Below are 27615 nucleotides of genomic sequence, written 5' to 3' on the forward strand. Positions count from 1 at the left end.
AGTTCTGCTAACTAATATCTAGTCAAAGACAAAAACCCCTAAGTCAATCCATGAAGACTAAGCAGTTCCGTAACCTTCAAAATAAGTTCTTGAATGTTTTATAGTATTTGATAGCAGCTTTTTATTGGTTACAAAACCTAAGCCCATATACAAAATTAGGAACACATTTAGATGCCTCTTTGAAAGAACGTTTTAGTCTATTTTAACTGATAGTTTAAAAAAATAATAAAAACAATGCAATTTTAAACACTGTTCTGAAAACGTAAAAGTGCAGCAATATACTTTGTTTCCTTTATTAACTATGAAATGGTGCAATCCCAATCAAAAGCTGATAAGGTCACAGCAGACAGAACTGAGCAAGCACTTTGACCTGCCTTACCCAGTTCTCCGATGTTCACTTTTATTGTAATGCATTGAGTGCAAGAAAAGGATCAAATCTTGACAGTAGAGGGAAACTGTTGTTTCAGCATCAATTTGTATGTAATCTCTAGAACAACAGTGAGCATAGGCTGACCCAGGTATGCATCAGTCTATATGGCGTACAGGAGACTAGACTGAATTAGAAGGGGGAAATATTTGTTCACAATAACATCTGCTGGAACTCTAATTTCACAAAATCTTTGTGACCTTACCTAACTTTGACTTTTTATTGTTTAGTTTTTTAGCGAACACCACACAGTTTCAAGATTTTAGACTATAGTGTGTGAATAGGATGCAGTTACCATATGAAGCTTCAACTCAACTTCTGGGAAAAGAAAAAAGGCACAATGAACTTCAACTCAATTTTATGTGCACAAGAGTTGAAAAATCTGAGCCACCTTAAAGAGAAATTGATTCTAAAATTTATAAAACCTATAAATAATCAGAGGCCAAACCACTATATTAAAACAGATTATCTAGCAAGTAAAAATCTTGCAGTTTAAACATACGCTTGTATCCAGCTGAGATACAAGACAACTCACTCTTTAAAGTGGCTCCACCTTGGCAGATATATATTTAATGAATGCACACCTGCTATGTGTTGTTCATCAGTGGAAAAACAGCTGATCCACAAAGCTCTGATGGCATCTGTCCTTATCTTCATCACAGTAAATACAACCCACATCCAATAACTAAATTAGTTTAGATTTTTCTATCCCTTCACATCAATGCATTGGGAAATTACACCCAGTAAACAACAGCAACAAAACCAGTTTGTGTGATAGCTTACAGAATTTCAAAATTACCGATCTTTGCCCCAGCAATACCAAAATCCCTTTGAGAGTGACTGGGTCAGGCGATTTTCCAAAAGCAATGACTTCACATACCCTATTGAAAGTTACTTAATGTGCGCTGCACATCAGGTTTGCGCTGAGTAACGGCAGCTTCGATACAGCCTCACACATCAACCAGTTTGTATGTTTTTAATCACATGAATAAGATTTGAGACTAACTTGTGAATTATTCTTCCAACACTCCAAGAATGAAGCTTTTATGACGCTTCTAAGTAGTTGCTGGTTTGTTGCCAACCACATCATCATAAGCACTGGTTACTAAGTAAAAAATAGTTTAAGACTAAATTACAGTAAACATGAAAGCTCCACAGTTTAAACCCAATATAAATCAACCATATCCAATTATCAATTTAAAACAGAAGATATTGACTACTGAAAGTTGAAAGCAAGATTCTTTTTAACTAATACATTTTTGGACAGAATTTTTTTCTACAGTCTGGGACTCTTGCTTTCAGCTTAAACAGAAGTTCAAGTCCATAACAGGTTGTAGCTCAGGTAAAATACCATGCACAGCATTTGATTACTTCAAAACAGCAGGAACACACAGGCTGAAGTGAGTGGTCAAATAGGGCTCGCTGTTCTCAAAAATTAGGTATAATGGCAAAAGCTTTACCAGTCCAAATCTACAGTTCATTCTCCAACCCTGGTTTCTGAGGCAGTTAATGAACACACATCAATTACTGATAGCTGAAGTAGTTTTTTGTTTCTTTTAAACTTAAGTGTTTAATCAATTGCCAAGTGTTGTGTTTCTATAAGTTACTTTTATTTCAGTTTCACCAATGAAATTCATTTGGCTTGTGTTTTTGAATCTATTCTTCCACATAAAGTTTATGAAAATATGTTTGTGGAGGACGATGATGGAGGCTCAGAGCAAACTGGGCCCCTGTAAAGTCTTCCAAAATGTATGCATCATACCAAAGTGTCTTGATCTACAGCGCACCATTTTCCAAAGAAGCTACTTTTCCGTGGAAAGCCAATGTGCCACCACTATGGAATATTCTTAACAAAACTGCAGATTGCGGTTGTCAGCATGTGGCACCAGGAAGAAGGCAAAAAAAAGGTAGTTGGGACTGTTAAAAAGAATTCTGAAACAGTTTAAGAGATCATGCATATGCATTTACAGTCCATGTGATAGTGATGTTTGGCAACTGCAAAGTGACCAATACATGGCTTGCTTTAGAAGCATCAAAACGAAGAGGCATGTGTGTCTTGGAGCCTTTTGTTTCTTCACTTGGTAGCCATCTGGTGGTGCTTCGTACTGGTGTGGGACGAGAGAAGCTGCACTTTTTTTGAACTTAAAAATTAAATTCTTTTGTTTGAAGGTTGGCTGTTGGGTCGAAGTTGTAAGTACCTCCTTGAGTGGCTTCAGGAATGAGACTGGGGTCTTCATCGATCTACAAAACACAACAGCATAAACACATGAGAGGCCGATTTCCTGCATCACTGGGTACACGGAGAAGATATTCACAAACATTCATGGTTTTTTTTTTTTTTAGTAAGTATTATTGCAGTAAAATTAGATCTGTTTTTTCCAATTAAATTCCCCAAATATGTTTAAAAAGAACAACACATCAACTCTGTTCTAATACCATTAGGGAAACAGAAAATTGTAATGGTAATTTAGGGCCAGTGCTGGTGTTTGGTCAAAGCAGTTGCTGTTTCAGCTATGTAGTTTAATTTTCAGTGCCAATTTTTAGTACTTCTGGAGCTGGCTAATCAGTAGTTGTGGATTCCAAAATTAGTTTTGTATTTTCTCCCATTTTCTTTCAACATGAAAATATATTTCTATCAGCAGCTGATAGAAATACTTACATAAAGCTTAAAAGACTTAGTATCTCCTATCAGAATTTGAAGGATTTGGAACTCATTTCAGAGCAGTCTCATAGGCACAATCTGAATTTGGTTTTACATCAACAGTACTTCATTGCCCTATGGATACAGAGTGAAAGGCATCAGCAGCCAACTTCACCCAGCTTCCTCTGAGCTGTTAAGAATTTGGTATTTACAGCCTCAAGAAATAGCAAATAACATGGTCAGCAACAACAAAATGCACAACTTCAAACCCTACCCATCCTCCTGCAAATCACCAGCTGCGCTGCTCTCTGAACTTCATTTGAGATCATGCATCATTCTGAAGCAGGAAATAGCCCTTGTGTGGGGGGTCTGAACAGCTTTCTGAGACCTGGCCTTGCAGTAGAGCACACATCAGAACTGACTCATCTAAAATCTTTCTCTTGACTTTGGGTGACACTGTCTAAATCGGGGGGGAGAGACTGAGGCCTTTGGTGACCACAACAATCTGCACGTCACGCCCACATGAAGACTGAGTCTGGTTTCAGAATGTTTCACAAAATGTTTATGTCTTGATAAATTAGCACTTCTGCCTTCTGCAGGGACACTACAAAGTAACCCCACCTAAGCTGACTTGCCTTTAACATGCAAAACTGAAGTCAGGAAGCTGGTGGTGCTAGTCCTAAAGTACAGGCTGGGCACTTTACAGGGCTCAGCAAAGGAACAGATGGGATTAGCAATTAAGGGACATCAAGCAGCCAGCAACATCTCATGAGAATACAGAAGCTCCTGAAGTAACAGAAGGCAAGAACACCCCTGGACAGTCCATCATAACACTGCCAATCAGGCTACCATAACCAATTTCTTGTCTCCCTGGAGCAATTCTGGAATTCCTACAATTCTGAGTTTCAGAAGCTCCAGAAAACATAGTAACAACATCATAATCTGAAGGCAAGTCCTGCTCTTGAGTAAAGCAGGCATATTCAGCCGATCAGGCACAGATTAAATTGTATTAATGTAAAAAGTAAAGGCACAAAAGGGAGTACTAACCTCAACAGGGATATTTTCCACCCACATCAACCAGACTGTGCTCTTCAGTTAGATACAGAAGTTTTAGAGTCTCTGTGGAGACTCTAGGACACTACTCACAGAATCACTACAGGCATAGGGAACTTCTCACATATCTTAACCTCTGGTGACTAACTTCCCAATCATATAATGGGCCCATGAATTGAAAATTATTGAATCCTGGAGTTAGAGCTGGCATTTAGAGAGTTCAATTTAAGAGAAGTACTGAAAACATAGGCTACTAGGCTGTAGAACTACAGACACCCTGCAAAGCCTAGAAAAGGTAATTTGTCTTCAAACTGCATGTTGAAGTGCTCCTCAGGAACTTACAAGCAGCCAGGAGCAGGAGGAGCTAGAACCAGAGGGTCAAAACACCTAACCTGGGTGCAACGAAATACTGGATGGTCTAGATCAAACAGCTGCAGAAAGTGTTAATAGTTTTTATGACTCTCTTCACTGCAGAATCCAGACTGAGTAAATACAGAGTTGAAATAGAAGCATTTTTCTGAAAGCAAGGATCCGCTGCCCCTTTCAAAAAGTGATGTATGACAAAATAAAAAGGAGAGCCAGAGAACTGTTTAGATTCTAATCACAAGTAATCACACATCAACCTAACAAAATTAAGTGAGCATTGATCAATTTGTTAGGCAAAACTAGAGTAGTCCTTTAGATTTTGTTGAAGAAAAGTCCTGGTATTGAGAAACTCTTCAAAGATTTTAAATTGAGGGAAACTCTACTGAACAAGGAAAACTGACTTGGGAGATTATGTATGTTTGTGACCACTGGAGCTGAGGAACAGTGACAATGTACTTACTGAGCTAAGAGCACAATGCATATACTTCTCCATCTTTAGCATACTTACATCATCACCAGAGAAATATTGATCTATAATTTCAAATGCTAGTTTATAAATGTCTTCATTCTCGTGCTGTTGCAAAGCTTCGATTTTCTCTAATCCTGAATAAAAGAAAATGGAGAAGAGTTTTGTAAGATTAAACCAGAGTTACCGACTACTTAAAAAAATAAGATGTAGCTCAGTTTGAAAATATGATCTACACAGCAGCTATCTTTGTCTCTAAGAGGAAAGAGAAGTAGTTTGTGAACTTTATATGCCAGGGAATATTCCATTTTATGAGCAATGGATAATGGAGTCTTCTCTTTGTTCAGATAAAACTCTTTATTTTTTAAAACGTCTGTCTACTACATAACTTTTGGGTTAGTTGCTGTGCTTTCTATGGATCCCCAAAAAGAAGTGGCTACGTTTGTGTGTTGGCTGCAAGTTTAAAACAGTAAGGTGACAAAGCAGCTAAAAGACTAGTCTCATTTTCAAACTGGATATGGAATAACACAAAGGAAAAGCTTCTAGTGCATTATGTTCTTCAGTATCTCTTTATTATAATAGATTAATTAGCAGGTACTACAACTTGGATTGTGATATTGGAAAGACTCCTCATCCTCCTTTGCTCTGTAATGAAATTATGATCCTAAAACTGCTTGCAGGGCAATGAACTAGAGCGAGAATTGTGTGTTTTACCACAGGACAAAGTATGTGCAATTATCAAATGAAAAGAGTTACAATTCTCATTGAAACCTAAAAAATACCTATGCTACAGAAAGTTCCTTCAACAATTGCATCTATACAGCTATCTCCAAACTGAAATAAAGAGAAAAAAAAAGGCAATGTCTCTCATTTAAAAGTCTCCCTTGTTTACTCAAATAGCCCATGTTAAATAACACTACAGTAAACATCAACAGCAGCGAGGGGAAGACAGAATAACATCCAGCCAATTAAATTTTTTAAAACCTAATAAGCTCTTACCTCCACACTCTTCTATAATTTCAGCTATTGTGCTAGCCTCATCACCAGCCATTATGAGGATGTTTTTCAGGCCATCCAGCACCACCTGCACCACTTGAGAATCCTTTACTGAGAGTAGATTGCAGAACGGTGGGATTACATTTTGTTGTACAAGGTATTCAACCTAAATAATTAAAAACAAAAAAAAAAAATATTCAACATTGTGCTTCTTCCATAAATGGCTGCATACGCAACATTTTAGTGACAGCTTGAAATCCCGCTACATATACCTGATCTTTTCTCCCACTTATCGTCAAATTGCTAATTGCCCAAGCAGCTTCCTTTTGTGTCCCGAAGTCCCCCTGAAAAATAAAATTAATAGCTCATTAAAATCAGCATGGAAACATCTGTCAAACTTATTAAAAATCACAAACTCCTCATGTCAGATTTATAAAAAGAGGATGACAACTTGCATAGCTGATAGCTTGACTGACCTTAGCCAGCTGGTGTATGATCATGGGGATTAGCCCAGCATCTATTACAGCCTGAACTTGTTGCTGGTTTCCTGCTGTGATATTGGAAAGGAACCAAACTGCTTCCTACAATGGGATAAAGCAAAAAAGCAAAGCACTTTTAAAAACTAGTCAGTTGATGAAAAAAAGAACCAAACCTGACCATCTCAAAACCTAAAATCATACAATGAGCAATCACTAAACAGGCCCCCTCCTCCTCAGTAGCACTTCTAGCACACAAACTTTTATTGCCCTGTAAGAGATAGCAGGGAATCAATGTAAAATTAATGATTGATCCACAGGGCCAGATTCTCACAAAAAAAGTGTCTCCATACATCAGGAGATGTATGCCTTATATCCACTTTGCACTGCTGGACTCACAGACAGGCTTTAATCTTTCAATCAGTTTTATGAGGAAAATAGGAAAACTGGTAAAGCATCAGAAAAAAAAAAGGACTTGTCTGTAATCCTACTACTGACAGCTCATATGATACTGACAGCTAATATGATAAAAGGAAGACTCCACCTCCCATTTTCTTTGTGTAACATGAAGTGGTGTCCACAAATCTCATTCAAGTGTCACACATGACACTGTCCTGTGACTTTGCTCAGCAGTTACTCCTTCAGGAGGTTCATCCACATAGCTACCACCTATCTGATGACAGTTATAAACTCCCAGTTACAAAGGGAGATACTTGTCATGACAATCCAGAACATCTTCAAAAGGTTCCAATCTTAAGTAAAAGATGTGGCAAGAAAGCAATTATGAAGCACTGCAGGAAAAAAACCCATGGGTTTCCACTTTTTTAGGGACAAATATTTTATTTCTATTTGCCTCTCACAATATAGACTTGAAACAAAACTCAAAGCTTTTCTGGATTTTTTTTGGTACAAAAATAATTCCCTGGCCTTCAAAAGAGCTCTTCATCACTCTTTTGTGAGAGTTTAGAGGGCAGGCAAAAATAAATCACATCAGTCTGACTGTCAAAGATAACTTCTTCAGAGATCTTCACAGCTGACAGAGCCTGAAGAAACAGGCCCTATTCCTCACAAATAGATTTCTCCTCAATGATACACTACATGGGGGAATTACATAATCAAAACAAAAAAGTTTCTCCTCAGCCAGACCATCTCTGCAATGGAAGACGGCACAATGACTTAAAAACTCAAAATAACATGAAATACAGCTCTGAAAAAGGAGGCACTAATCACTTTCATCAAACTTTCCGTATTCCACCCAAGCCTTGCAGCAGTGAAGTTATTTCTGCCAAAAGGAAGGAGATGAAATGCAGAGACAATTTTCAGGGAAGAAAAGTGATACACCCCCCTTCCCTGAAGATGAACAAGTGAACAAACTTCACTATGAAAAGGTGAAGTGGGAAAACTGCATTGGTCTTATGCAACTCACTGGACTCAAATAAAATTATGAAGAACCGTAACTGAAGTTAGCCAGTTATTCACTTTGCAAATGAAAAGAAAAAGTATCTCACTCCAAAGCAAAACCCTTCAGTCCTCCCAGAAAGCATGAGGCATCAACACCAATGCATCGATACTCACTATGGCTGTTTGGTTTCAGTCCTAATTAAGCATCAGCCTTAAAGGCTGCATCTTTATACAAAATTGCTCACATGCCGGAAATAACAGCTGTAGGAAATTCTTCTGTAATATTCCACAGGCTACTGTTTTATTTCTTAAAAAAAATACTAAGTTAGGAAGAAACAAATCATACCTTGTTTATCTTCTCTTTTGGATGCGTCAGGAGATGTGGGAAATAAGACAAAACATCACAATTGAGAACAACTTGTGTCTGCTCATCAGTACCAGTTACTATGTTGCCTACTGCTCTCAGTGCTGCTGTCTGAATATCCAAAGTGGGAAGGAAAAAAAATTGCATGTTAAAGACATTGCTGTTACTTACACTATAACAAAGAGCATTTTAAGATATCTCTTTATAAAAACACTTTGCAAAATACAATTTAGCACTTCATCCTCTGAGCTACATCAGAAAAATGGATACTGGTTCATCAAAAGACACAGTACATCACAAAATAAACGCACTGCAGCTCAACTCAAAAAGTGCAAAGATTAGAAATTAAAAGAATATTAAAACCTTGTAAGATTAGTCATCATGTACCTGATCTGTGTTACAACTCCAACAACAGCTTCTAGGCTCTATGTCTGCTGAGGTTGCTCACTTTTCCATTCAGCTCCCCACTATGGCATTCAAAATCTCACAACTACTTATTGAGTCTCAGATGATTTTAGAAATGGACTTTATGTATTGGTCAGTAAGTGCTTTACAAGTGACAGAATACTGGAGAGACTTCTTCCATTAAGTGAACTAGTCTGACAAATTTCCAGAGAGCCAAATCTCATCCAAAGTACAAACTAAACAAATGTGTCAAATGCACAGATATACAGAAGATTTCCGTATTACAGCAGATGGGTCATAAAAAACCCAGTACACATTAACTAGCTTTTAGTTTCACATTGTCTTTAAAATTAATCAAGTAAGCTCAGTTAACCTTTCACAGTTAATTACAAATTTACTTTACTAAAATGACTCAGCATTCAGAAATATTTCCATACTCTAAAGGTTCCAAAATACTGATTTCCATGAACTATTCAGATAGAACATGCACAACCATGTATGCAGCACCAGAAAAAGTGCATATTACTTGAATTCTGGAAAACATAAAATCTATTGTCATTAAATATTTTAGGACTACAAAAGGAAGGCACCCCTAAGAATCACATAACAGAAGTTAATGTTTAACCTATCACTACTTAAATCTGGGTTAGTACTGTTTTGCTTGAGTTTTCTTTCTTTTTAACATTTTTCCCCAGTGTAGGTAATATTTTTTCTTCATTTTACCTACGCAAAATGTAGCTATAAATGTTCATCTCACTAACTCCACTAATAAATACTGTAAGGTACATTTTTTTTAGCAAACAGCATACAAAGGACTATTCAAACACAACTGAATCAGACTTACTTGAACTTTAACCTCCTGATGACTCAGAAGGGGAACCAGAAAAGGTACAACTCCCGAATCAATCACCATTTGTATCTGCTCATTTCCACCATCTGTTAAGTAGGACAAAGCCCAAACGGTGTCCACAAGAATCTACAAATTGGAGAGAATATGGTTTACACATTGAACAGAAAAATCTGTATAATGAAGTCTTAATTTAGTGAACAACATTCTACTATCTGTGGTGGAGAGGGGAAAACATGCAATTTAGTTATAGGAAAAACTTAAACATGATTGTGATAAGACCTAATCAGTAATATGTTAGATTATTATGTACAACTATGAAAACCAGGGCCATTTGTTCTATCAGAGTAATTTCTGTACGTTCTGTATGTTGGTGCATAAAGTGACAGCATACATCATCACACAAAGGTAAACTGTTGGGTTTGATTTGCATTTCCAAGATAGACAACCGGCTCAGGTAAGTAGTTGTGCTAGTAACTTTCTGAAGAAAATACCAATACAGCTTCTTTAGCATAGCTGTAATTTGTCAGCTGTGCTATCTTATGATTACAGAATACATAAATTCCCTTAAGTCTCTAATCCATTGGACATCTTAGCATTTCTGATCCATAATGCAGTTCTGAAGTGAAACTGCAAACAAGTCTGGATGTATGCCTTTTCCTGCCTTCATATTAAGAATAAAAAGCAGCAAAGGAAAGGAGTTCTCATACCAACTAAAGGACTGGCAACTATTGTAATGTGGCAACTGTTGAAGTGTTCAAGCAAAGCAAAACCCACAGAGAAATGCCTATCATGCAGGGCCATCTGAGAATCTTAAAAGAAAAAAAAAGTCACTGATGACTTGACAAGGATGATTAGAAAGCCCTCAAAAATAGACAGGTAAAAAAGTTAGTCATTGAAAGGTAATACCTGAAGCAGAAATAAAGCCAGCAGAGAGGGATATCACATTACATAGAGATGATGTTAGGAACTGCAGGAAAAGAAATTTGGACCCTACTAAGGACAATCTGTTGAGGTAGCTAGATCTAGCCTACTTTTAAAACAGCCATTTACAATTTCCAGCTGGGAGAACAGCTGAATATTGCAGTACTAGAGCACGGGAAGGACTTCACAGTCCTGACCCAGCTGCAGCCACCCAGCTCTGGATGCTAGCCAGCACAGCCCAAAGGCTTTCCTGCCACAGCCTGCTGCTGCCCTCACCTCCTGTGCTGCAGTGGAGCCACTCTGGCAGCAGAAGCAGTGAGAGATGGTGCCTCACCAGTTTGCTGCCCCACAGCCCTGCTGGTGACGAGAGCAGCAGCCGCCAGAAGTGCTCACAGGACTGTGGGCTGACCTACCTGCATCACTGACTCATCTCCAAAGATACGTTTGCTGCTCCAGTATGGAGAGGCTGGGACCAGACTGGTACCTCCAAACTAGCACCTGACTCTCAGGATCAAAATGACACACACCCTAATTGAGATCAGTCAAAACCTGGCATCACAGTCTCATACCTACATCAATAAGCTCTCATACAATCATTGCTTGCAAAAAGCTTTAAAATTTGGCAGAGAAAAAGAGCCTACAGGTTAGAAGTGTATTTGGTTTTGCAGTGAATTCTGTTCAGCTTTGTCCAAATTACTCATTGGAAAGTCACCATGTGCTGTCTCCCACTCACATTACACTGGGAAAACCCTGGCAAAATCCCAGCTTAAACTGTACAAATATTTTGTGGAGGCAAGCCCACTTCACCATTAAAAAAGCAGCAGAAACACTGCTACTAGAGCGTTGAACTAACAAATGACAGTCCCACTGATCTCATGCTTTATTTTATCCCCAAACCCAACACAAGGGTTCAATTCCTTCTTCCCTAAACTAAAGGATCAGTACAGGGATTACAAAGTCCTGATAGAAGGAGGAGAAAAACAGCTCAACATCTGTCAGTTACACAGATCTCTGTTCTAAAGTCCCAATATATAAGGCTTCATGAGGTAAATCCACTCCCTAGGACATTACTTGGAAAAACACAGGCAAACTCACGATTCAGGAATATGGGAAGTACTGAAGGTTTAGTATTAAAAACATGAAGGTTGTCAAAGGTGCCACAAAACAATAGTTTATAGCTGTTTGTTTAAATATATTTTAATACGTGATTTCTTTAATTAAACGTTGCAAAGTCAGGCACCCAACAAGTTACAGAAGTCAGGTTTACCCTTATGATCACAATATTTTACTGGACTGATATACAGAATTACATCTAATTTCTTTACACCTATTACATATCATCTAGGCAAAATTATAAACTGGGGCAGAATTAAAGTGCAGCTGATGGTAAAGCTGACACTTTAATTTTCTAGTGCTCAATTAAAGATAGGATTTTTAAAGCTATTTCAAATGTATAGGATAAAAAATGCCATCTTCTACAAAAGGTATTTCAGAAATAGTATTTGCATTTTCTTTTTCATGCTCTGAATGGCTACAATCACATTAGTCTTCATATTTAATTATGCATTTATGATTTAATTATACATAAATTAACACACAAATCCAAGTTTACTACTTTAAGAAAATCCTGCAGCATTATCTTTCTAGAGAAAACAAAGAATCTAAATATCTAAAACTTTAGAAATTACTTACGTTTATATCTGTATGGTAAATGAGAACACACAATGCTGGCAAAATCTGAAAAGAAGTTCATCAGTCATTACAGTAGAACAAAACTGGTGGTAAAATTATGAATCCAAGTATTGCAATCACAAAGCTTAGAGTCTACTTTAGTATATTGTAATCACATACTTTCCAGTAGCTGGTCATTCCCTCAAAGTATGTATAAAAATACCTGTATTATCTGTATTTCAAATTTCTGAAAATATGAGACAGTACTAGATTCCAGACACAGAATGTAGGCTGTATTTTGAGAGAAAACAAGCAAATAACAGAGGATACATAAGGATACCCTGCTGATATTTTAAAAGCTTAATTATCACACACAAAAATTATTAGCCAAATATCAATATATAAACCTCCTGGATTAAAGTTTAATTTTTTATAATCACAAATGGAGAAAATATAAAACTGGGCTGTGATAAAACTGCTTTGAACAGAGTGCTTTATTTAGTAAAGCATTACTTGCAAAAGTTTCCTTGTTTCTCTGCTTCATTCTTAAAATGTCATTAAAGTTTAGCTGTTAACAGTAACATACTTCACATGCCTTCAAAAACTGTATCTACACTTTTGAATTTATCTTAAAATCAAGAACTTTACTTACAATTACAGTTCTAGTCAAATAGCTCAATTTTACTAACTGTGCCAACATTATAAACTGAGCATTTGCTCTGTTCACCAGTTTAAAAGGATTTTCAGGATTTCTGCTCAGGTTGGGACTTGGCATTGACTGCATGCGCACACTGAGTGGAAACACAAACAGTACTACATGTCACTGTTTATTTACGCTTCCTCTTGCTGAAAATAATTACATCTGAATTCTTCTATGTACAAAATCATATTGTGGCCTTTTTATTTTTAGTGAAAACATGTAATGCTGAGTATTTTAATACTTTCTAGTATGTTAATTTTTTTGTTGTATAGCTCATCACTTTAGTCTTACTCAGTTTCAGATGTTACAAATACCTTTATTACATCTGTAGCAAGAACCACCAAATTGGTCAAATTATTTCATCTAATGTATGATAGAGTGGCGCAACACATGTGCAGTGACAAAAAACATGCAAAAATTTATAGTATGACAATGTAAAACATTTGGCCTGCAGCCCAGAGTATAAAACATTATCTGTCTCATAATTCTTTATTTACCTCCTGAACTGTCTCCATAGGCGGTGGGGGGTCCTTATTCCTGCAGAGATTTACAATGACCCATGTGACGTTCCGAAGGAAGGTGATGGGAATGGAGGGATTGATGAAGGACAGAAGAGGTTTGACAACTCCCAGTGATATGACATAATCTCTACACTGAGGACCATCACCTACAGAAATGAAAATTGTTGCAAAAGAAATTACATTAAAAATGGAAAATCTTGAAATGTATGCAATGACATGTTGGGATACTGAAATTCTATGTTTCCTCACCAATAATCTACTACTAAAAGGTCATATTTAATTAAATATACATATGTAAAGTTATGTATGTATATTTTAGGAAACATAAAATTTATCCTGTTAGTATTTTGCAGAGCAAGTGATACTATCATTTAGAAAAAAGCCCAGGAGGTACATATGTAATTCTGGCCATATTAGATACGTTCAAAAAATTGTATCAAGACACAGAATTCAGAGGAAACATAGTCTCTTATGATAATGCCAATGTTCAAAAAGTCAAGTTCTAAAATGAAATGTTCCCTGAATTCAAATCATTAAAACAACAAGTTACCTATAATGTTTCCGAGAGCCCAGACAGCTTGCTCACAAACATTCTGGTGTGGTGAATGAAGTAGTCTCAAGAAGAGGGGTACTGCATCTGCAGAATGCAAAGATTAGATCTGTTTAATGCTGAATCTTGGTATATGAGCAACATGTTCACTAATTTACACAAAACACATTCTCCAACATGCCTTATAAATGTTTATATTATGAAGGGTGCAAAAATCCTGAGCTGAACATTTCTCTATATATCCGGAGAAGGGAAAAATAGACTTAAGAACAGAATTATTAATCCACAACGCTCCCCACATTTAAACATTTCCCCATGATTCTCAAAGCAGATAGGCAGACCCTCAAGTATGCAGGCCTGAGGTTTCATGTCCTCGTAATTCTGATTTTCCAGTTATCCAGGATCACAACACATACCAAGCAAAATGACATGCTCACTTATGCAAACGTGCTTCATATCTTGACTTTAAGAAAACAGCTTCCTCCCAAGAGGTGGCTATAGTTAGTTTCCATATGCAGTGAAGATTTACATCCATCTGCCAGGCCCAAGACACGTTTTAATTTGCTCTTATATAATGCCAGCAACGTACCAAATTAAGAAAGTGATACTGATTTTAGATATTATTCTCTGTGGAATTAAATACATTTGATAGAGCTAAGTAACCATCCCACTACTATCCCCATGCACTGCTTTCCTTCAGACAAGCCATACTGTTTGGAACACAGTAACTCTTGCAGCACTTTTTAAAATCTATTTATGATCATACTCATCCTATAGTCTGAATTAACTAGATCAATTTATATACCGTTAAAGAGTATTTTTCTTGCAGAAATAGCTTCACAAATTTTTTAAAAGTGCAACACAGTTTGTGAGCAACTGTGAATCAATATTGTGTTGATAATGTAAAGTGATAATAAGCCAAAAAACTCTGATATATTTTCCTGAAAAATACCGACCCATGAAGAACAAAGACAACCTAAAATTCCCTGCCCACCCCAGAGGAGTGATTCAGCCATTGCCTATAACTGACAAGCAGGGACAGCAATGCACTGTTGCTTAAGAACACTCACTCTTGTAACAAAATCACCCCACTTCCATTAGCTCAAGTGGAATATTTTAGCTTCCTTCTCAGCAATTACTGAGATTACAATTCAGCCATACATGCATTCAACATCTTTTGGAGAAGAGGGTCAACTCTGTAGTTTATATTACACTGCAATCCTGGTATGCTTTCAAAACCAGGAATGAAGTTATTTCATAATAGCACTCAGTTGAAGGTACCTGACCTAGCACTCTCAAAAAATTAATTATTCCTGCTCCAAACTGGCTTCTGCCAGGAGCTGTTCTGTGCATATAGTACTTCTCTTTTGCTGGGCCTTCCAAGTACCATCTGTCCCTCCTGACTGCAGGAGGATGCCTTCTTTTGTATTAAGGCTGCATCAGCCTCTTCTGTAGCTGCAAGGGCCTATTGCTTTGTTTCCTCAAACCCTTCCTTATCTCAAGGGAGAAGAGCTGGGAGACTGTTTTCCCTTGGTCATTTCCCAGTCAAAGCAGCAAGACTTTCAGACTAAACTTCATCTGTTTTCTCTTCATGAGTAAAATGCTTTTTGATTCTCTGAAGTCATTTAGCACATTTTCTTCTTCTCAAGCATTAACTAAACAGATTTTGGGATAAACATGTCCCAACTTGAACTTCTAGTAATTGTTCAGGTAACAATAATGCTTTTAGTTGTGCTGTACATACTTTTATTCTACTTTTAATTTTTACTTTGAGATTTTTTCCTGCAAAGCTAATACTACAAACATCCTTTCTGTTAGCTTCACTCAAACAGGACAACATTGTGGAACATGAAAAAGAAAGAAAACAATGACTAACCAAAGAACAAGTTGAGAAGGAAGAAAAAACTTGGGAGTAGATTTTCAAAGATACTTAGACACCACAAAAGCAATCTAAAAACAGAGGTGCCCAAATCACATCAGAAATTTTTGAAGCAAATTCAAGATGTTGATTTTTTTGTTTCAATGCCTTTGGATTTTTATCCAAAGCTCTTTTTGGTAAGATAATTTTATCCAAATCTTATTTTGGATAATAATAATAGTAACAATAACAACAATAACAATAATATTGCTCCAATATCTTAAATATACAGAATCTAATTGTTATTTTCTTACCCATGAAAACATATAAACCAGCATTTTAATTTGAAAGGCAGGTTCACACAGTAAAAAAAATTCAAACAACTAAGTCACCACTTTCCCATATAAAAATAAGAATATGAGTAAGTCAAGATAGCTTATTATATATTTGCTTATCTATAATCTAGTGTTTTATGACAACATATTCTATTTAGCACAAAGGTGATTGTTTTAAGATAAGTATGTTGATCCATAAAAGCTATAGATATAATCCTGAAAAAATTATTTGATTAATTTATCTTTATTTGACTTTAGAGTTTCTTTCCTTTCTCACTGTCTGGTTAAACAAGAAATGAAAGCAGCTTAACAAACTTGTGGGTATAGGAGATACTAATCATACAGACAAGAAAAGGATGGTATTTTTCTTAACAATGTATTTAAATGTGCAACCTTACATAACTATATATTTAACAACTTTAATAAGATTTTTGAACACAATTTGAGGCAGAAAGAATTAATTAAGTGTTAGCCACAGAGCAATTAATGGTACATGATTTCAGAAACCAAACCAAGAACGAGAAAGGACTTAGATTTTTGTCATAGTTATTGTGTCATCTGTCACTCTCTGTCTCCTTTATGGGAAATCCTGTCTGGCATCCTTAACATTAATTGTTAGTGACAAGCAGATTTATGTTCAAGAGCAAATGTAGAAATCTTTCAGAAATCTTCAGGACAAGCATGTATTTATTACTTTAATGGTATTGATGAGAAACGTCATTTGTTATCCAAATACTTTCTTTTTCCCACAATATCCACCCCCACTGCCTCCTCCCCCAAAAAAACAAAGTTGTAATACTTACTTGACTGTACAACAGCTTGAGTCTGTGCAGAAGTGCCTGATGCTATGTTAGTCAATGCCCAGGCAGCTTCAAATTGTAATGAAGGACTGTAATGAAAGAATTTTATACTAGTTATAAGTTGATATATCATCTGAAGACTATTTTATGGTTCATTTCAATATTGCTAGCTGTATCCATAAGAAATACTCTACATTTAGGCAGTACCACTGGGCTAACATTTAAAAAACTCCAACATCTAAGCCTGGACTTTTCAGGGGAAAAGCTGTAAGAAAAAAAGAGATCTTGCATTCTGTGACCTGTTGTAAACCATCCATCACTCTGAATTAATATTTGTAACAAAAAAACTCCAACCAAACAACCAATTAAACTTGATTCTTCCACCATTACATTCCAGATCAAGTGCAAGCTGGTACACTTGCATACAGACATTTTTCTGCACCATCACTGACAGGCAGAATATCTACAATCAGTATGAAAAGACAGCATCACATCTGTCTTATTAAATACAGATAAAATTAGTTACAAATGTCATGAAAGCTGAGACAACATCTCTTCCAAGATGTCTGTCAACTGCTGTCTGTGCCAACAGCATTTAGTAAAACCGTTTGCATGAAAACTGCTGCTTAAGTTAAGAGTTCTACAAGCTACAAAAGAGTTTACAGCCCATGGTCATTAGCACAACTGTAAGTGTCTGGATTCAGGAAGAACAGATAATATTTACTGTCAGCTGACTTTCATTTCCATGGGTTTTGTGTCTTTATCAGTCATGTTTTATATATAGTTTTAAATACCTGCTTCTTTTAATTTTTTTTTGTGTGTATTAATTTCCAAAGCAATTTGAGGTTTTATTTGGGATGGGAAGAATTAAAAAGGAGGTAAAAACAAATCACACCTATCTGCAGCTACCTATAAACCTTTAAATTTTAGGATCAAGTGTATTAAAACTCTAGTTTTAGGTTAGTCCCTTTTTTCTTTCTCTCATGATAAGCTTTCAAGTATAACATGAACAACAGCTTTAATGATTTGTTATGCAAAGTCTTTTCAGAGTTTAACTCTGCTAAATATTATATAGCAATCACGATTAAAAGGACTGCTTAAAAAAACATTGAGTTCAATTTTGAAAGACTTATTAAATATTTACAAGGGTAAATCATACAAAAACTAGAAGATTAAAATTAAAAAGAATTTTCAAAGCACTGAACCATTTACTTCTAGAGCAGACAAGTGTTCATGACCCATTTTAAAATTCTTTCCTGATTTGAATGTTATTGTCAGCTGCCTTCTAAGCAACTGTTTTGTTAAACAAGCTCAGAAAAAAACCTACTCACAGTTCGTAGTTTTGCAGCCATCAAAATATACCAAAAATACCACAACATATTTTTGAAGTTCCTAGCTCTCATAGCTGCAGAAATAACATTGAAAATGGAAATACTATAAATACATTCATGTCTGCCTGAGATCAAAGACAGGCTAAAAAATTTACCTCAATTGTGTTAATCCCTATCTATCCAAATCAGGGGCTCAAGATTTGTTGAATATGGCATGTTTTGTTTCTTACATGTCATTAAATGCCTGCAGCTATATGCTCAGTGTTCTCTACGTTCTTTACTGAAGATCTTTATTTTTCAATAGACTTAGAGAGCATGCTCACCATGTTCTACCATCACATAAGAGAGCAGCAGAGAGCCAGAAGGAAACACACCTTGCAGTGAAGAAACCAGAAACTTCAGCTAATAATCTTAATGGAAAAGACAAATGTATTCTGCAAAAATCCCCTGTTCACAACCAGGCATGTTCTCTGCGTTCACACAAATACACACAAGACTGTGGCAGGTTTCTCAAAAAAAGCTAGTAAAATGCTGAAATATTCAAACCCAGTGAGAAATGTAGTAAGATTTTCTCCATTACTTGGATATGCTCAAACACACTAGTGGCAGAATAAATATTCCTGGAGAACTTGTAATTTATCACCATGGAATGTGATCCACTGTGTCAGATTCTATGGTGCTGGAATCCTCAGTTTTGTTTCAAATAATCATTTTTTTCTTAATGTAAATTTCTAGTAACAGTGAAGATTTTTAAAAGAATACTTACTTATCATCCCTTTCTAGGCATTTTACCAGAATTGGTAAAATTCCAGATTTTATTAAGTCATCAATAGGTGGATTTCTGTCACTGGATAGGAGTTTTCTGTGAAATTGAAAGTAAAAGTAAGTAACTTTTATAACAAAAACCATATATAAATTATGTTTCTCTATCTTTATTTATTTTACCTTGCAGCTTGGACAGCACTGAGTTGGATCACTGGGTTATCACTTGTGGCATTCTGAAAAAAAAAATTAAAAACACAGTAAAAATTAAAAATGCACAGAACACACCCTTCTAGTTAAAAGAGTTAAATGTAACATACCTGCAGTATAGCTTCTAGTGTTACATTTTGCTTGAAAAGAAAAAAAAAAGTTTTAGTAATTTTGCTGACAAATTATAACCTTCTTAAACATTTAATACAAGAAAACTTATTTTAACAGTGTATCAGTTAATAAATTTACTTTCAAATAACTGCAAGATAACATAATATATTGTTTAGTTACACCACCAAAGTTGTAAAAATAATTCCAGAATCAAGGAACTTACTGCTTTGAAGTCAGCATCAACATCAGAATCTTCTAAGCTTTCCTCTTGAGGAACATTTCTTTTTTTCAAAAGATGTTCATCTCTTTTGTTCTGTAAAGAAATGACAAAAAATAAAGCCACTTTTAATGCTTATTAGTACAGGGTGGTGATGCACAATGGACCCTTTCAACATTTAAGTATAGATAAGGTTGCTTTTTTTTAAAGGCATTTGTAACTGCAAATAGAATTTGCAGTATCTTAGCTGTAATAATCTGGCAGCTTGCTAATCAGACAGATCTACAACAATCCATGACATTTGAATTAATTAAAACTCACACTCTGGGGATCAGTTTTCTAAAAGGCATTCACAATACTCATAGCTCTGCATGATATTAACATTTAGCCACACGTAACAGAAATTCTTTTTCACTGAAAGATTATTTTTCAGCTAAACCTTGTTTTGAAGCTCCCTGGTCACATCTATTTGCATTTTCTGTGTAAAAGTAGCATGCTCCATGCACTCTGGCACTTGCAGTATTTCCCACTCATGCTATTAGCCTTATTTCTGACAAAAAACAAGACACCCTCCAGTCTTAGTTCCTTTAAGGAATTACAAAAGAATAAAATTATCTTTTCAGTGGTAAAATACCCATTTAACATTTCATTTTAATATTCTTAATTTGATGAATTTGAAGACATAAAACAGTAATTTAAAAAGAAAGAAAACAATTCATCAATTATTTACACTTTTTAACAAATCTAAAATGTATTAAAAGTATTATACCAAAACTATGAAATTATCTCTTCTAAATTTTAGACTTAATATTTTGTTTGGTATGTCTAGAGGTACAAAGACAGAAGGGGCAATGGAAGATGATGATACAGTACATATATCTGAACACCTTTTTATATTTGGTTTTGGTTGTTTTATAAGTTAATTAAGATTTAATTCTTTAATGATGCAAAATCTTGAAAAAGAGTAAGAGCTAGCTCTAACATCTAGGAGAAATCTAGTGTACTAGCAAGGAAAGGCAGGCTTTTCAGTCTCCAATTATCTGATAACCACAGTACTCATAGAGATTTTATTATACCACACCCTGTTTGTAATATCTAAAAAAACCTCTAAACAGGATGATGTGTTGACGGGTCCCCAATATTTTATTTTATGTTATTAAAAACAGCAATTCCGGGTCCAAAATTTCTGGGACTTGTTTACCTTTCAGACATCTTAGAAATAACTTAAAACAAGTTTGAAATCCTCCCAGTCAATATATTTTTCTTTTCAGATAAAACAAATCTAGAACTACAAACAAGCATGAGAATAACCCTTTAATGCAGAAGACAACATCCCACAGACTTAGCATAGTTTAATTTTAGTCAAGTTGTAAGAAGAGAAACTAGATCCTCAAAGAGTGCACAAGGCCACCTAGACTGGCTCCAGAGCCGTGCAGTAACGGCTGCATACATGGAGCACATCACATCAGTACAGACAAGCACCACAGGCAGCTTGTTGGCAGGTAGATCTGCAGAGAAGGAAGATGGGAAGGAGCAGGCAGCTGAGCACCAAGAAAGCAGTGTATGCAGATGAAGTGCATCAGGCAGGAACACATTAACTGATGGGCTCACCAGAAAGACCTGCAGTGTAGTGAATGTATGTAAACTGGAGTTCCTAATTCCTAATTTTCCCACACCAGTCACTGAGCTGAACAAGAGCCTCTCCTATTCCAGTAAGCCTTCTATACCTGCACACACAACTATCCAATCCTTCAGCATCATGAGCATACCTCCCAGAATGCCTCCTACTGTTAACCTTAACCAAAACAAGTACGAGAAACAGTCCATATTCTAAGGCCAAGATATTATACCCTCTCAAGAGAGAGAAAGAAACTTCACAGGATGTAACTGACCACAGAATAACGCCACAATTTCTGTGAGTGCAGGCAATGTCTTCAGGCCATCAGTCATATGGTGTGATAGGCTCCAGGAAAAAAGTACCTCAGCCAAGGAAAGAAAGAAGGAGCGACAATGTTCCTGTAGCTACTCACTGTTTGCAGGTGGCTGAGTTGAAAAACAACTGTCAGGACCAATATAGAAGAGTTTCCACATCAGCCTGAGGCAGAGAGGCTAGTACTTACTGAGAAGTACTAAAAGTTTCTATTCTAATTAGCATTTCTTATAAAGTCAGTGTTCATGAAACCTTTCAGTTCTAAACAGTGTCTCTAAGACCATTTGAAATATCGTTGTCCATCTGCAAGTGTCCAATCCCTAGACAACCAAAATGCTCTCTCCAGTAATTTGACAGGCCAATCACTCCTACAGAAGGTAAAAGAAGATAATTTGCAGCCTGCCATGGCTTTAAAACGCCTGTTTTTGGACATATTGTAGCACACTCAAAAAAGTTTTGCCTAAATCAAAGCACTGGCCCCTTCTGAAGGCTCCTGCGGTGAAAATGAAGACACATGAACATACCTGGATACAGCAGTCCTGTTCAAAGCCTGGTGAGAGAGTCCTTTCAAAGGCAGAAGCATCAGAGTAGAATTCTGATGAAGGGTAAAACCTTGTCACAAACAAAACACAGCAGGTCTCCTAAAGAGAAGATCCTCAACACTGCCTGAACTATGTGTACAATGTACAGTAAGTACAGAAGCTCATAAACAGGTGCTGACTGCTGGTTCTAAGTATTGCCAGCATTCTGGTAGAGATCTCACTACAGCAGCCTACAAAGGGCATTGGCAAACGTGCCAAACGAACAGATAACAGTAATGATACCAGGAGTGCATTTTCTTGTCCAGTTTTTATGACAGATGCCCATCATTTGCTTCACTGACAGTGGGATGGTCAAGTTGCATGAACAGGAAGTATTCAAGTCCTGCAGATCCTGGTACTTCTTCTGTTTATCTTCTTGGAAGATGGCCACAGGATTAAAAAAAATATAGACTAATGCAAGGAAGTTTCAAATGTTCAAAAACATGATTTAACAGAAGACTCCTTGTGGGTAAAGGGAACATCCTAAAAGCTCTGTGCTACACTGAACTTAGTACTAGGGGACATGGCCAATGGGATGCTCTAAAGAACTGGGAAAGGTGTCAAATATGAATTTCTACATATTTTTCATCACTGGACATGCAGGAAAGCTCTGAAGAGTATCAGCTGTTGTGAGGTTCCAAGATTAAAAGGGAAAAGAAATTAACAAGAAAATCTCTGCCTGCAGGTAACAAATACCATTACAAAATGTTTCTTCAGGTCAGGGGAAAGTTTAGTAGGAGCTCAGTAGCCACGAGAAGTTCTTGAGGCACAAAAGTTAACATAATTATGATTGAGTCTTCTGAGGACAAAAAGCAGAACTTCAAGAACATTTCAACATTAGAAACCAGAGTTCCTAATGCTAGCCAGTATTATATACACTCACAGATGACAACAAGCAGCTCCTGCCCCTGCAATTACATCCAAGGAGAGACTAAGGGTTCAAGCCAGCGATGGAGGTAGATTCAGGTTTTCTGGATATCCCTTTTAAGCCCAGTGAGCCCAAGTCAGATTCCAAGATTCTTCTTCAGATAAAGATTTAGCTACAGATACACAGTTAGAAGAGGTAGGCAACTTCTCTACATTTGAGTTCTGCTAATTCACCTTTGTGACAAGAGAGAGCTATCATAATGTTCCTGTTTGGTTAGTGCTCATCTGTCTCAGAAAAGGAACAAATTGACTAAAAAGAAGTAGATACCAGTGTATGGCCTAAGCATGGACTGCAAAGATTGAGACCTCTTAAGTCAGGGAACACCAAGATCTCACTCAAATGGATTCAAGCAAATCTCCACAGAATTTCTTCATAGCCCTTTTCAACTAAGCCTCTAAAAGAATCCACTAGGAATGTAATTTTCCTCTTAGGCTAATTTTTTTTAATGAATCAGTTGAGGCAGGGTAAACGCAAATTCTTTTCTAAGAATTTGTGCTACTAACACTTGACAGGGAAGCACATACTAATAGTGCTTCAGTGTCCCTGTCATTGTAGTCATTCTTCAAACTGCCAGACTTATATTATGTACTAAAATACGTTCTTTATAGCGAACGAAAAGCTATACATACACACTGAACTGGAAAAGACACTTAACTGATACAAGTTTTACTGTCCTGAAACTAAGTATTTTCTTTTGCTTTTGGAGTTTCAGACTTACCGAGAATCAGAAAAAGATTTTTTTCCACCCTAGCACTCCCAGCAACATAAAAGACACATTCCTTTATTCAAACAGTCTTCTACTTTATTTAGGAGCTATCATGGACATAAGCAATCTTATTTAAGATCAGAGTAGAAACAAGGACAGTATGCCGGGGAAAGCAGTAAAAAAAGACATATGCCCATGACTCTTTAATCCACCACTTATGTAGCAAATAATTGCTTAGCCCTCCACCAAACTTAATTGGCAATTACAGCTTTCACGTGCTCATGTCTGTGAACTCTCAGAGGCAGCTGAGTTTGCCAAGAAAGCCAAAAATAAACCTTGTGAGAGATCATGGAAGTTCTTAGGATTCCAGTTAGCAGGACAGTATCCTGTGTTTCTGCTGAAGTTAGGAGTGCTAAGGCTTCCTTTGAAGGGTGACCTCTAACTCAATGACCACATCATTGACCCAGCTAAGGACTACCTTTCTTTAGGCACACAAGTGGCCCAAGACAAACTTCATCTTCAGAGAAAGCCAAGCACCCAGAATCAAAGGATATCTCAGAGCAATGGAGTTACAGGATTCATTTAGATATAGAACCTTAAACTGAATTTAACCACTGTTCATCCACCATGCCCCTCTAGATTGAGACTAACAGACTAAGCCAATTAATTCCAGGATCCCTGTTACTAACAGAGCAGCCTTCAGGTTTCTGGGATGCTGAAACCAAGTGATAAACACTCTAAATCAGACTTCACCAAGACACTGCACTGAAGAGCTTTATATTCTACATCCTGATGCAGTCTCTATCACCTGACTCTTACAGTGTCAAAACTGACACCGTTATCTGTCAGGAAAGAGAGATGGCTATTGTTTAAGCTCTCAGAGCTGTTGCTGTACAAACAATATAATCAGAGACCAAGACTATCTTTCCAAAAATGTAGTAGATCCATTCTCAAAATGCATAGAACACAAAGCCAATATGGAATCAGTAAAAGGGCACCTGACCCTGGGGAGTGTCATCTGACTGACTCATGATGCCAACCCATGCCTCAACCTGGAATCTGCCAGACTACCGCTACCTTTTCATGTCAGATGGCTTTGCTAATCTTTGTCAATTAAATTCCTAAACAAATAATAAGTGATTGAGAAATAAAATGCAGGGGAAAAAATAGTTTCTTCCTGAGTAAGAGCTGTGGTGTGAAGACAGTGAATAGAGATAATATATTCTTGAAACACAGAATGTGTTGCAAATGCACCTTGATGTCTGTAATTTCAAGAGAATAAACATCTCACACTGATGCATGCAGAAATTGTTTACTACTGTTCAAAGCCATGATTTTTTATTTATTCCATCTTACTAAAGAGAGATGTGAGCAATTTCATTAGATCCATTCATTTAATATTTATATCCACATTGATTCAAAAGACAAACCCATGACTGTGTAGTGCTTCAACTGTACAGATCAAGAATACACTCAATTTGTCTCTTTTCTTCAAAGCCAGGTGTACATGCAGCATCTGGGTAGCTGGGATGAAGAGAAGACATCCCTTTCCTTTGAAGAGGCATCAGTGGATTACTAAGGTCATGCCAAAAATTTCTTGATTTTGGCATACTCGTGCTAGAGCAGCAGTGTTAACTGTAAAGACTGAAGCAATGATATTACAACTTATCCTTTCCACGGCTGGAACTTGATAAAACATATCCCTTAACATTTCAGTCTCAATTCTGTACCAGAAGCAATGGTACAGAATCTCATCTGCCACAGAGTTCCCACTGCAAACCAGTTGCCCACCAGCACCAGCTGAGTCGACACACACTGAATTTATTATTAAAGCAGATTTTTTCTGGTCTCTGCAGTGAAGATGTTTAACCAACACTCAAGAACATCAATTCCTGCATTTATGAGTGCTGCAGCTGCTGTTCACTCTTGATTTACAGTCTGACCTACATCCAGCGCTCAGGCTTCTCCTCTAATGTGTAACTGATCTTCGCATGTGCAGTTTTCAGTGAGAAGTCACTGGCAGCTCATAGGCTTCCTCCTCATTTTCACTCACATATTACTGGCACATGCTGGATTCCTTCCACACAGGATAATAGCTTGCCTTAAGTGTCTGAGTTGCTCCCCACCACGCTGCTGTAATAAACTGGCCTTGAAATTGTGACCTGTTACAAAAACCAATTATAAGAATTAATTTAAAATTAAAACTCTCACTTTGCACTGCAAAGCTCTCTCCTAAGATTGCACAGGAATCCTCACATTCCATCTCATTTTAATAAGATGTATAAGGATATGCTGCATTAGTTAAGCCATCTTTTACAGGTTTGCTTTGCTAGCAGGCACAGGCTGCTCAAATGCTATGAATGACTTTTCCCAGTACAGATTTCACAGTCACACAGCAAGTTTTACACCGTTACTGGACAAAGAGGGCCTCCAACATGTCAACATAAACTTCCACTGCTGATCATCTTCCAGTCATCTGGGTCAAATTAGATTTCTTTGACTAATTATTATAGTCTCAGGATGAATCTTAGAAATGTTTATAGTTTATATTGTAATGAGATAGAGAAGTGTTTCAAGAACACCTGAAAAAACCAAGTCCCTTTTTCCAAGAGGAACAGAAGGATCCCAGGAAAATACTAGTACAAGATTTTTTGGTTGGTCCTACACAATCAGGTGATAAGTGCAGACAAAATTTCTCAAAAACAAGTCAAGCTAATTTCTATCAACATAGTTTCTATTTACAAACCCTTCACTTTGATTTCAGTAAGGATTTTGTCTTCTCAGTTTGCAAATAATGAAAAAAGAAGATAGAATTCGATGAGTGTGCACTTCTAAGCAAGGACTACTCAAACTGTCAAGGATTCAACTGGCAAACTGGAGATAAACATCAAATGGGAGACCAAAAGGAGCTTGGGCTATACTGAGAATATTCAAACCAAATACTTATCAGGTCATTAATGAAAATAATAGAAAATACAGGTTATACCAAGCTGGAGAAGCCTGGAAACATACTGGGGAACAGAATGGGAAAGCCTGGAAAAAGCAGATGCAATTCAGGAGACAGAAGTCAATTGTAAAAAAGAAATCTGCATTTATTCAACTATGCAAACAAAACAAATAACTACATTTGCTTTGGGGTACTCTAAGAAGTGTACAAAGCATACACAGACTGTGTGCCTGTCAACAACATACTTAGTATAAAGAGCAATACAGTTTCAGGAACTGGTTTTCACTATTCCATTTAAAACTCAGCTGCAGTCTGCATCCTTTCAGATTTCCACACTTCCAGAAAAATACAGGCAAATTGGATCTAAGAAGCAGCAACAAGTCAAATCTAGGAAAGAGAATGGTCAAGAAAAGGGTGAAGAACTGAAGCTGTCTCAACAGGATAAAGGCAAGGGGCCAGTATGAAGTCCTCAAATACACTGAAGGTACCTCAAAGCAAATAAAAGTTTACCCTTTCTCTTTGAGGTGCCGAGTTACGGAAGATGAAGCTGTAATGAATGCTCTAATTAGGCAGAGTAGTAAACTAGATCAGCTCCCATACTCATGATCTTCCCAGCCATAGTGACATTAACCCAATACAGCCAAAATCTGACCCCCAAATTAACTCCCTTTACAGCATGGAAGCAATAATTTTCAGAAAACGAGATAAATAAACAACCTCACTTTCTAAATGCTTAAACTCTCCCTTTTGCCATTCAGAGATTTTAAACATTTGAACAGCTGAGAGCTCCACGGTAATAACGGGTACAGAAACTGAATATGGATTATTTCCAAGTGACACACTGGAGTAAAGCAGTACTGTTCTGTTGTACTGAGCTTCACAAATTTGAGAAGAAAAATAAATTAGAATCCACAGTTAGTATTTAACAAATTTAGACCTTTTCTATGTAAGTTTGGGGCTCTAAAGCAAAGCTTATGGAAGAATATTTATTTAAGACACCAGAGCATGTTTAGCAAAGTAACACAGTTGATAAAGAAAAGCAGACTCACCTTCCGCAATTCAATTGTAACTTCATTTCTGTGTCTTCTCAT

At 36.8% G+C, this 27615-nt stretch overlaps 1 protein-coding gene across 1 annotated transcript; it reads right to left on the reverse strand.

Moving 5' to 3' along the window:
• Positions 1 to 96: 96 nt before the first annotated feature.
• KPNA3 (karyopherin subunit alpha 3) lies at positions 97 to 27615 on the reverse strand. The gene is made up of 16 exons (XM_005420781.1): positions 27574 to 27615; positions 19439 to 19528; positions 19215 to 19244; positions 19078 to 19130; positions 18899 to 18994; positions 16805 to 16890; positions 13809 to 13895; positions 13235 to 13404; positions 12059 to 12103; positions 9440 to 9571; positions 8173 to 8301; positions 6426 to 6530; positions 6222 to 6293; positions 5953 to 6115; positions 4996 to 5090; positions 97 to 2668 (listed from the first exon to the last, which is right to left on the reverse strand). Exons 1-16 carry the CDS (start codon positions 27613 to 27615, stop codon positions 2570 to 2572), a joined length of 1494 nt encoding a protein of 497 aa, XP_005420838.1. The 3' UTR covers positions 97 to 2569.

This window comes from Geospiza fortis, unplaced genomic scaffold (assembly GCF_000277835.1).
Source record: "Geospiza fortis unplaced genomic scaffold, GeoFor_1.0 scaffold194, whole genome shotgun sequence".
Classification (NCBI taxonomy): domain Eukaryota; kingdom Metazoa; phylum Chordata; class Aves; order Passeriformes; family Thraupidae; genus Geospiza; species Geospiza fortis.